Consider the following 12,777-nt stretch of genomic DNA (forward strand, 5'->3'; position numbering starts at 1 on the left):
GGTAGTAGAGAACAGAGACTTCTTAGTATAATGAGAAGCCACAAGGCTACCCATCTGGAGAGATGGCACAGTGACTGAGATCCCAAGAACAGAGACAATAAAGATGGTTTAATTATGAGCTCCAAGTCGGTGGTCACTAGCATATAGGCTCTGAATTAAAGGCACTGATTTGTAATCACGTTGCTTCTTACATGGGGGACTCTACATAGTGTGCCCCAGAATTCATAGCAGCAGGGATTTATTTATAACAATGTTAATGATTCTCTAGACTAGCATGCAGGAGGCCAACTGGAGTGATATTGTAAGTGAGAGTGCCTGGAAATAGCAGGTGCTCAATAACATTAGCTTTCCATCCTGTTTCGTTTTAAGTAATACTTCTCCCTCCCTCCCATTATATAAAAACCAAGCATGCCTTAGTTTTGTCTCAATACTAGTTTTAGTTTTTAAAATACAAAATACATCTAGGGTGCATGACTTGGTTGTTAGAGTATGTGACTCTTGATCTTGGGGTCATGAGTGTAAGCTCCTCCCAGGGCCTAGAGTTTATTTTTAAAAAAGGGTAAAGAAAGAAAAATGCATTATACTTCTTTTTAACATGGTTCTAACACATAATCTGTATATTATGTCTGTGAACAAAATTCCTATGTGTAGCTAATGAAAGGCAGATATTGATGATACTCAGAAATAATTTACCACTAGGCCTTTGTTTTATGAATCTTTCATCTACATGCTTTAATTATATCACATATATTAAATGGCATCAAATGCTAAATGCTTCAGTATATTAGACTAGATAATATCTATATGCATTCATAATGCAATGGGACTCTAGACTTGTTTCAAATCTCAAAAAAATTCTATGAACCTCAAGGACATTTGGGATAAGAAATTAGCCCAAGGCAAGCCATGCCATTTAAGCAGGAGATCTGGAATAAAAGTTGAATTTTCTACTTCTTCATACACTAAAGCAATATGATTTAATTAAAAATGGGTCATATAAGCTTACTAATGAGAGATGACTATGATGTTGGAGAGTTGGAATTACAAAATGAACTTTGTATTCGTTAGTTTGTTTCTTTTGAAGCTTCTCTTCAGTTGATAGGGTAAGAGAGCTCTCCTTTTAAAAGCTTTTATCACTCCGCATATAACTGGAAATTGAACAAAGAATGGTGCCCTATGATTACTGGATGTCTAATCTTAACATACTCGTGCGTATATACTTTGGAAAGACTTATAGTTACCAGTGACTGAGTTACTTAATTCTCTTCACACACACACATACACTCAGAATCTAGGACTTACATTAGCATGAGAGAAACAAAAGTATTGAAAATAATGGTACAAATATTCCATAGAACTAACACTGACTATATCTAATAAGGTATTTGCATTCTGTGTAAGGTTGTATTTCAAATGAAATGAAAAAAAAATGCATTTCAGATGAACACTTTTTAGTTATTGGTAGGAATTTACCTTTTCTTAGTTCTCATACTTAGCTTTGAGGAAGCTTTCAGAAATAAGTGGGGTATCTGAAATTTTGCCACTTATTATTCATGCCATATACCCATTCATGAAATATTTAATCAATTGCAATATGCCATAACTGCTAGTTTCCAGAGATATAAAAATGATGAATGCAAGGTCATTTGTAGAATCAATCTACAGGACAGTGATTAAGCCTGGATCCTAAAACATGACTGCTAGTCAACTGTGACTTAGAGCAAGCAACTGAACCTCTCTTCATGTCTTGGTTTCCTCATCTCTAAAATGAATGTATCAGTAGCCCTTAATTCACGGAGTTGTGTTAAGCTCTAAAATAATATATGTACAAAACTTCAAACTGTTCTCAGCACAGATAAACTATTATCTCTTATGAGTCCTCTCTATGGGCTTGCCCTGTTGAGCTCCCAGAGATTCTACCTACTTGCTTTCATTTACTCTTGCTTCTATATGCTTATAAATGCACAGTCCTGGGTGTGAAACACACCATCTCCTCATGCCTGCACTTCACCTGGTTCCTTCTTATTAATATTTTTAAGATTCACTTTATGTGTCACTTTCATAAGGAAAACTTCCATTTAAAAAATTTTTTTAACATTGATTCATTTTTTGGAGAGACAGAGTGTGAGCAGGGAGGGCAGAAAGAGAGGGAGACACAGAATCTGAAGCAGGCTCCAGGCTCTGAGCTATGAGCACAGAGCCTGATGCAGGGCTTGAACCCATGAGCCGGGAGATTGTGGCCTGAGTTGAAGTCTGATGCTTAACCGACTGAGCAGCCAGAAGACCCTAGGAAGACTTCCCTGATCTCTCTTTATAATTGGTTCAGATGCACCTCCATGCTATACTCGCAGCACTGATTTTATTTCTAGCAATGGACCTTTTCTCTCTGTATATGATTTGATTATAAACTCTCTAAGGGCAAGAACCATACTGAATTCATAGTTAGTGCAGGATCAGGTACATAATTGATACTTTTGAATATTTGAAAAAGAGGAATGCATGATACCATCTGTTCTTTAGATTAAGTGGCAAGCTACTGATTCTTTAACTATCCAAATATGTTTATTCTTAGGGTCTTATTATTATAAATTTTTTTAATGTTTTTTATTTATTTGTGAGAGACAGAGACAGACAACGCGAGCAGGGGAGGGTCAGAGAGAGAAAGAGGTGCAGAATCTGAAGCAGGCTTCAGGCTCTGAGCTGTCAGCACAGAGCCCACCGTGGGGCTCAAACTCATGAACCGTGAGATCGTGACCTGAGCTGAAGTCTGACGCTCAACCGACTGAGCCCCCCAGGCGCCCCGGGTCTTATTATCATAGTTAACCATCAATTGCATGTTCACTGTATGCTATAGCAATGGAAAAGATCAAGAATACTGCATTGGTCCAGTTATAAAGTAAATAAGTCATCAGTATGTAATGTGTACCATGATGATATCATTAATAATACTGCCTTGCATATTTGAAAGTTGTTAAGAGAGGGGTGCCTGGGTGGCTCAGTTGGTTAAGTGTCCACCTTCCGGCTTTGGCTCAGGTCATAATCTTCCGGTTCATGGGTTTGGGCCCCGCATCGGGCTCTGTGCTGACAGCTAGCTCAGAGCCTGGAGCCTGCTTCAGATTCTGTATCTCCCTCTCTCTCTGACCCTCCCCTACTCATGCTGTCTCTCTCTGACTCTTAAAAATAAATAAAAAACATAAAAAATTAAAAAAAAATAATTGGTGCTGAGCTGAACCAAACATTAAAAAAAATGAAAGTTGCTAAGAGAGTACATCTTGAAATCATTTATCATATGAAAAAATTCTTAACTGTTATGGTGATGGATGTTAACTATACTTATTGTTGTGACCATTTCACAATTACACAAATATCAAATCATTTTGTATACCTAAAACAAATTCAATGTTATATATAAATTATATACCAATTAAAAAACAATATTATATTAGTGCTATGGCTAGTACTCCCAAATTTAATGATTGACCTTTCAAAGTTGTAAGGCTCTAAAATATCTAGGGCTTTACACATACCAGAAATATCTTTACCAAGGATCTATTATTTCAACTTTAGATATACTTGATTCTATCCTGGATGTTTTAGGGGGCAAGGGAGTGTAAATTGAAATGTTTTTCCTACTGAGAAGACAAGGGATCATATGCCTACAAGAAATCTCAGACCTTCAGCCAGAAAGCTGGGAAAAAAGCATTCAGACAAAAAGGACCAGCAAGTGCAAAAGCCCTGAGGCAGAAATGTGAACAGTGCTTTCAAGAAACATCAAGGGCCCAAAGAGTGTAGTAAGAGGGAGAATAGTAAAGAGGTCAGAGTATATATAAGTAGATTTGGTAGAACTTCATATTGTAAGATCTTTGGAATTTACTCAGATTTAGAAAGTCACTGGTGGATTTTGATATAATCTGACATCCACTTGAAAGGTTCCTTTGTTGTGCTCATAAGAGATTGTATCAGAAAACAAGGGAAAGAGAGAAACTAACCAGGGGAAAGGTTAAGTAGATACGAGATACCCGGTGGGTGCCCTAGGTCAGAGTAGAAGTGTGTTTATATAAATAACTGTAATGCCATTAGACGAATAAGTAATGAACATTAAGAAAAAAATCTGGAATCTGTCACTATTTGTGTTTCATTACCTTTAGCTAATATTGAGTCATTTTATGGATAAGAGCAATAAGATTTCTACTTTAATCCAGGGTGTCTATAGATAACTAAAGTAACTCAGAGTCTCAACATGCTTTTCAAAGTATGAAAAATAAGCAGGGAAGAAATTATTTTCCAAACAGTTTTTTTTTTTATCACAAAATGAATTGCAGGTACAGATATTCTGTTCTGCTATCATTTAATACGTGTGACATTTTCATGAGATAAACTGCAGGGTTTCTCATCACCGAGCAGGACTTACCACAGGATGCTATCACTTTGGTTCTACTTCTGACAAATACAATCTCCCAGTGTCCAACATAAGCTCCTGAAAATATTTCCTTCATATTTAAAATGTACACAATCTTAAACCATGATTAAAAAAAACCCTATCCTCTGAAATAGACAAACTTTGTAAATTCTTATGGTTCAATCCAGGATAAACATATTTACTAAGAGGCTGCATGAATAAATTAATGTGTTACACACTAAAAAGTTATACATAGCCTAAGACTTTGGGAGCTTATGATCTTTCAGAGTGAAAGATTATAAGAAAAATCAAAATATTGCATTTAAATATTGCAGTAATGGTCATGCTGGTATTTATTTTTATGTAAAAAATTAAAAAGAGTTTCTTTATTTTGGCACTTAGGAATCATGGTCTAATAGCTAACATCCTACCTACATACTCAAAAGTAAAGACTATCAGTCAAAATCTCCTGCCCATGTTCTCAGAGACATTAATCAACATTTTACCGTGGGGTCATGTGTAGCATGAAAAACAGCAGAGCCTGGCAATCTAATTCTTAAACATTAATGATATTAAAAATAGAGGCATAAGCAAATTAATGCATGACAAAGGCAACTAACAGAATGAAGAAAAATAACATAATTCTGGAATGTTGAAGAGAAGGGTTGTGGACGTGACAGAATTCTTTTTTATATCTGAGAATCAGTGGAAATTGTCTAGAGTTAGCAAATCAAGAAACAGCTTCATATGTTATGCGGAGTCATGGAGAGGGCCATCAGAGCAATTAGATATAGAAAATATTTCTAATTTCTTGTTCAGCTGAAGAATAGCAGAATAGAAGTGGGGGGTGAGGCAGGTGACCATTGCTTTAAATTACTTGAAATTGGGGCACCTGGCTGGCTCAGTCATTTAAGTGTCTTGACTCTTGATTTTGGCTCAGGTCATGATCTCATGGTTCTGAGTCTGAGCTCCACATCAGGCTCTGTGCTGAGAGTGCAGAACCTGCGTGGGATTCTCTCCCTACCCCTTCTGTCTGCCCTCTCCCCTCAAAATAGATTTAAAAAATACATTACTTTAAATGATAAGCTATTTGAAATTATTTTCTCAGTTATCACATGTATATTTTACTGTGATAAAAAATACAAAATATAACTTAATTAAAAATGTATCCTTATGAACAAAAATGCTTCTGGTTCTTTTGCAGTCTAATTTTTACTTTCAAAGTATTAAATTATTAAATCTGAAAGTCAGCCAGTTCTGTGTATTTTGGATTTCTGTATAATTACTGTGAGGGAAAACAAACAGATATGTGTGAACCTGATCAAGAAAGTAAGATAGATTAAGCTCTCCTTGCTGTCTGATAGTAAGTACTTCAGAACCAAATTTTATATTTATTTATTTATTTTTGTATTTTATTTTATTTTATTTTACTTTATTAGGTAAGCTCTAAGGCCAGTGTGGGGCTTGAACTCATGACCTCAAGATTAAGAGTCACATGCTCTATTGACTGAGCTAGACAGGAACCCCAGAACCAAATGTTCTAAATGAGTTATCTAATATACTTCTCCCAACAACCTTACAAATTATACAATGTTACCTCATTCATAGACACATAAAATAAATTGTACAAGGTCACATAGCTGATTTAGGTTTTCTCTTGGTTTTAAATCATTGCTTAGAGTTAAATACATTTAATTCTAAAACATGGGCTTCCCCCCATACTAGAAATTAACAGTTATGATCAAGTTTTAACATGAATGTATCTTAAGGTTTTTTGTAATAGTGTAAGGGGTACATGCAATAAATTTGATTTTCATAGTAGCTTGGCATTATGGGTAAAAGTCTAGTCATATCCAACTAAAACAGATAGTGAAAATTATTCTCTATTAAGAAATTTAAAAATACTAAACATTTGTGCTGTTTTTAGGAGTAAATGTATATCCATATAATAACAATAAATTACATTTAATTAATGTTAAAATGATAGAAATATACCAGTTCCACTAAAACATATTATACAATGCCAAGTGCAATGTATGTTGTCCAGTACTATACTTTTAGAATATTTTTAATATTACATGTACTAATATGCCAGTATTTGCTGGGAACTTCTCTAGGCCCTCTGTGTGTGTTGTGGTTAATTGAATCTTCACAATAAGTCTAGAGTTAAAATCTATCATCCAGTTTTAAAGATTTAAAAATCAAGGCTTAGCTTATCTGAGTTCATAGACATAGTAAGAGGATTTGAACATAGGTCTACCTTTGCCTTTGTTTTGTTTGTACATATGACTATTCATGCGACATGAAATATACTTAATTGGCTATAATTGATCCCATGAAATATATTTGATTCAGAAGGACTATCTGTATATATTATGACATATTCTATGCTCAATTAACATTTCTATGGCCCATCAATATAGAAATCTATGGCAAGGAATAGGACTATTTTAGGCAGGCATATTTTTAGTGAATACATAATTTGCTGCTCCTGTCTTTTTGATCTGTCATTGAAAACCACATATTTAATAATTTATCTCAGTGATTAACACTTAATCTTTTGATCTACAGTTTTTTAAAATGTTTATTTATTTATTGAGAGAGAGACACACACACAGACAAGGGGACGAGAAAGAGGAGAGAGAGAATCTTAAGCAGGCTCCACACTATCAGTGCAGAGTCCGATGCAGGCTAAATCTCATGAAACCTGAGATCATGACCTGAGCCCATATCAAGAACCAGAAGCTTAACCCACTGAGCCACCCATGAACCCCTGATCTATAATCTTCTGTATCCTTTGTCTTTGTTCTGTCAGGATAGTGGTTATTTCTAGTTTGGCTCCAGGAAGTATTCTATGGTGGGTATTTTTTTCCATGAATTTTCTGGCTATATACAAATTGCCTTTTTGCATGGCTCTGAATTTTAAGACAACACAATCACACTCTCTCTTAAACTTTCTATAAACTTTTATGTCATTAATTTTTTTTTCTCTTTGGCAGAATGAAAATTAAAGTAATATTTCTCCTTTCATTCCCTCTATCTTCTGATAGATCAAACTATCAACTCAAGCCAAGATTAACTGCTGTTCTGTTATTAACAGAATGGCCATTTAGTAGGTATGTACCTTTTCTTTATTTCTTATACAACATTCTGAAATAAAGAATTTCAGTTACTTCCGTTTTAGAAATGAGAGACTCTAGAGAGGTTAAATGACCTGCTTAAGTCAGAAATCATACACATATAATTCTAATGAATACATTATACAATTAGGAAAAATTACTATGTACACCACACACCAAAAATCCATTATTTTAATCATCAGATCAAAATTGTTTTTTTCACTGAAATTTATAGTAAAATGTACACATTATCTCATTACAAATATATGCATCTACATCTACATGCACACACACACACACACACAGCCCACACATATATTTATTGTATTTTATTTATCTCTGTATAGATAGCTGAAAAAAGTTCCACAAAATAATATTTATCCTTACTAAGGTCTTTTAAATATAATATTCTTCTCTTCTTTTTATGTATTTATCTTTTATTTTATTCAGTCTTATATCAGCTATAAAAAATGCTGGTCATGACCCAATGAATTGATTTTATGACTCACCGGTGATGACCTATAGTTTGGAAAATCTGCTCTAGATGATATCATCTCCATGTCAGCTTTGTACAATACCTTGGGATCCTTCAACTGACGAGGGAGTCTGTGGTACCTTTCCATAGTGATATCATAGTTTTTCTCTCCTTACACTCTCCTGAACTTTTTTTTTCCCCCACTGTATCTCTGTCCTCATACAAGCATATGATTTTCAACATGAAGTATTATTTTATTTAGCTATAAAATCCATCTCTGAAAGCTTGAAATAAATATTTCCATGATCTGCAATTGAGCTGTGCATCTCTTTATTTTAGAATGTCCTGTTTTTCATTAAAATAATTCAACCACCATGATATGGGTTTTGGAAAGACCATAGGTCACTGGTTCCATAAAGTGACAAATTGGTCCTTTTTGTGAAAAATCCCCCTGATATTTACCCAGAAATATAGATTCACAAACCATCCTCATCACAACTACTTCATTATTAATTGGGGACTCCCACAATTTCCCCTCCTATGTCCACTGAATCATCTTTTCAAAATTCTGAATGGGCTGTTCACTTACTGTTCATTTGCTTAGCAAATTCCAACCCTAAGTGAAGGTAATGTCTCTATTTCTGATGCTCTTCAGTAACTTAATCTCAAAAACATTAAGTGTACTTCCCTTGAATATATTTTTCCTAAAACTTTTTGTAGGATCAGCAGTCTTCTCCTGGCTATGATCACTGTCAGTTCCTGCATCAAACTGAATCTTATACACTGGTCTGGTACTAACGTTGGCTGTGGCAGGTACATATCTGATACAACGTTACTGAAACTAATTTTAGGTCTCCCTCCATTTTACTGTGTCCTTGAGTCTCCCCTCCTCCTGTGAGACCCGCCTCAGCAGCTCCAACATGATTGTCACTTCTAGGCAAACTTATTTTTTAGGAGAAATGTGTAGTTTGGATAAAGATTTATCACCAGTTCTTGATCATAGTTAAGTCACGGCATTTATCTATGTTGTTGAAATATCAATTTCAGTGGATTCGTTTTTCATTTACTCAGCAAGCATGTTCTGAGCACCTAATTTTCTCAGTCGCTCCTCTAAGTCCTGAACACAGAGTAGAAACAGGCAATACCCTTATGCTCAGAGAGCTTGCCTACAATAACGTGCGCATTGCTTTAGGGACACCTGGGGATATAAGCACTTTTCCAAAACCACTTCTTTAATGAATCCAATTTAAAAATCCTTGATAAAATCTCTGCATGTCCTATACCCACCACACTTGTAGAATGAATGTTAAGTGGTTGATTTTTAAAAATAAAGAAGTGGCTTTAAATGTTTCCTGATTCTGTCTAATAATAAAAGCTCAGCTAAATATATATATCTATCTATATATATATGTGTTTCTTACCATGACAACTTGGTAGGGCTCTATTCCATCCAGGTCTTCCATCATCTCCCATGATACAGGTGAGTGTTGAATAACCTTGAAGAACATAACCAGCATCACAATAATAGGTGACTGTAGACCCTAATTTATAATCCAGTCCAAGTCTGGTGCCATTCATTATATTGCCTGGATCAAAGCAGGACTCTCGAAGTTTTGCTGTAAAACAGTGTTGGTATAAAATGAATTATTTTCAAGCATTATTTTTTATGAAAGCTTTAATATTCTTTCATTTCTACTTCTAAACAGATGGGGAACCACCAGTACTCTTTCTGCTTCTGTTTTGTGGGCTTGAAGTACAAAGTAGCCTATAATCATGTGTGACACTTTGCTAATTCATATTGATAAGTAGGAGCATAAAATGATTCACTGTTCTTTTTACTAAAATTTAGTATCTATTATGTGGTCAACATTAGGTTTTAGAGTTTATTATAAATTATGTGCTATGATATTTATAAATGCATAAATATTTTAAATGAATTATTTTGGAAAAGAAACAGGATTTATTCATTTAATATTTTATTTAGAAGCTCTTCCCCCAAATAAGTATACCCATTCCCTGTGACTACACCTAGAAATGATGCTACTACCTATATTGAGCTCAGTTCATTTCACCACTGAGAGGAAAGTGAAGTCATTGATGGTTACCTACCTCCTCTAGTCACCCTCATGTCTATCAGAAGAAGCCATGTTCTTTTTGGACAGTCTATGTTAAAGCCAAGTGCTTTTTATTTTTTTTAATTTTTTTAATGTTTTATTTATTTTTGATAGAGAGAGAGAGAGAGACAGAGCATGAGACGGGGAGGGGCAGAGAGAGAAGGAGACACAGAACCGGAAGAGGCTCCAGGCTCTGTGCTGACAGCACAGCGGACGCGGGGCTCGAACACACGAACGTGAGATCTGACCGGAGCTGGACTGAGCGACCCAGGCGCCCCGCCAAGTGCTTTTAAGGCTAACACAAATTGAAAATTAAGACCATTCACAACAAAGAAACTAAAAGTTTTCTGTGCACCCTGATAGCAAACTAAAGAGAATGACAGAACATTTTTAAAACATGTAGAGAAAGAGAAAGATCCGTTCATCTGTTTTGGGGGAAAAAGCTCTAATAAAAATTTTTGTTAACAGATCTTGGCAATGTCTTAATATTTCCGTCTTAATATTATTATAGACTACTTAAGAAATAATACAAAATATAAGGGCCATCACAAATTCAGGATAACAAATATAATTTTCTATATTAGAATTTATTTTATGTTTATGAGAAACCAGGAGGTGGGTGTATCTCTGCATATGAATCATGGAATCAATGGAATTTAAGTCAACAATATCTTAGTGTTTTGTTATCACAGAAATTATTTTATTATTGTATATCCAAATCTGCTTAACTGCAACAGTAGCACTACATTTCTTCTATTCATGAAACTTTACAGAGTTCAAAGTAATTCAACATTCTTAGGAAATGAGGAGAAATTTGTGTTTTAGAAAGAACACTACGCAAGGTTTCTCCCAATTCAGCTAAAGAGACAACAACAGAAATGATTTGAATAGAATATCAGAGGAACAAAGTCCTGCTTCCTTTCTTTCCTTCCTTCCTTCTTTCCAACAAGTACTTCAGAGCCCACACTACCCAATGAACTTTGGAAATATTGCAGTGGGCCTTCAGAATATATTTTGGCCCTCATGGCATGTACTGTTTATTAATTCTATTAAATGAATATTTGTAACTGTAATGAGTATGACATGAGTGGATGCATTCAGGAACCTTCCTGAAGAATCAGGATCTAAGCTGGACACCGAGAGAGAATGAGCTGACTAGGTGAAGGACGGGGCATGTGAAGGGGACAGGGTAGGAGTTGGGTAAACCTGATTCCTGAGTTTCAGCCCAAAGCTAAATAATTGTTTCCCAAGTGCACACACACACGTGCACACACACACACACACACACACAATTTGTACCACATAAATTATATTCAGAGTTCACAATAAAAATTATTTCACAATCCAAGAACCTATATTTCTTCCTAGGTAAAATATTCACACAATACCATTTCCCAGAAAGAATGAGCCGTGTGAATACTAATTTTCCTTGAGGCAAAAGAAAGAATTGAAATTACTGTTTAAATGGCTTTCTCTCTTTGGCAAGCCTAACCACCTAATATTCCTCTTTTAAAAGGCTTGTTTTTTTCTTCTCTAAGGTTCTCCCAATAGTTTCAGTGACATATCAGTGAATCTGTATTGCAAGTGTCCTGCTTTTTGAGGAAATGGAAATATGGCCAACAAGCTAAATACATTGCCTCTGCAAGGATTTTATATTGCTAGCCTCATTTTGAGAGGGTTCATTATTCTCATTACTATGTTTCCATACTGCTTTAAATGCTTGGTGAATAGCTTTCTATGGATAACACTGCCCTTGTTTATTTACATGTCAGCCATAGCAATTACTTGTACATTTTGAAAATGTCTGGGGAATCCTTATGCAAAGGTCTAGGCAGAGGATGGAAAGGTAATTTGAGATTTTGAAAAAAAAAATTGTGAGGCAGACAAGTTGAAGTATTATTTTTATAAATAATTACTTTTATTTACCTTCATAGTAGTTTGCCTACTGTATTGATCCTAAACAAAAGTCTCCCTTATCTTTATTCTCCAATAAAAGTACACACATAAGAAGTCTGCTACAAGATAGAAGTAAGCATAAGACATGAAGCTTATACCTTACCTATGATTTTAAAAATTTCTTTCTACAAAACATTTATTTTTGAGAATTTTTTGCCAGCAATTAAAATATCCTAAATGCTGGGGTGCCTGGTTGGCTCAGACAGGTAAGTGTCTGATTTTAGCTCAGGTCATGATCTCACAGCTTGCAAGTTCGAGCCCCATGTCAGGCTCTGTGCTGACAGCTCAGAGCCTGGAGCCTGCTTTGGATTCTGTGTCTGCCTCTCTCTCTGCCCTTCTCCTGCTCACTCTTGGTCTCTCTCTCTGAAAAATAAACCTTAAAAATAAAATAAAATATCCTAGGCTTAATGAAAAAAAATTGACATAAGGAACTAAAAACTGTGGTTTAAAGGATTCAGTTGGAAAAATTAAACCTATACTGTGTTCTTGTTTCTATTTTATTCCTGAAAACATATGGATGTTGAGATCACATTATATATAATAAGTGTAATATCTATAACACTATGAAGTTTTTTTTTTATCATACTTGGAACCACACATAGGTATGTGTGTTTACTTCACACCTAGTGATTGATTTACAAATAATTTTTTTTTCTTGGAGAAAAAGAAACATACATATTTGTATTGTTAAAGGGATTTTACTTCAAAATTTAT

The 12,777-nt window shown here is 34.9% G+C and overlaps 1 protein-coding gene across 3 annotated transcripts in view; it reads right to left on the reverse strand.

Moving 5' to 3' along the window:
* The window catches only part of CSMD3 (CUB and Sushi multiple domains 3), a 1,185,533-nt gene that overhangs the window by 269,884 nt on the left and 902,872 nt on the right, over window positions 1-12,777 (reverse strand). For all 3 annotated transcript variants that reach the window (XM_029923716.1, XM_029923715.1, XM_029923714.1), the window contains one exon: window positions 9,415-9,609. In XM_029923716.1, the coding sequence (XP_029779576.1) occupies window positions 9,415-9,609 (195 nt within the window). The remainder of the gene's footprint in view (window positions 1-9,414; window positions 9,610-12,777) is intronic.

Source organism: Suricata suricatta, chromosome 15 (assembly GCF_006229205.1).
Source record: "Suricata suricatta isolate VVHF042 chromosome 15, meerkat_22Aug2017_6uvM2_HiC, whole genome shotgun sequence".
NCBI lineage: Eukaryota > Metazoa > Chordata > Mammalia > Carnivora > Herpestidae > Suricata > Suricata suricatta.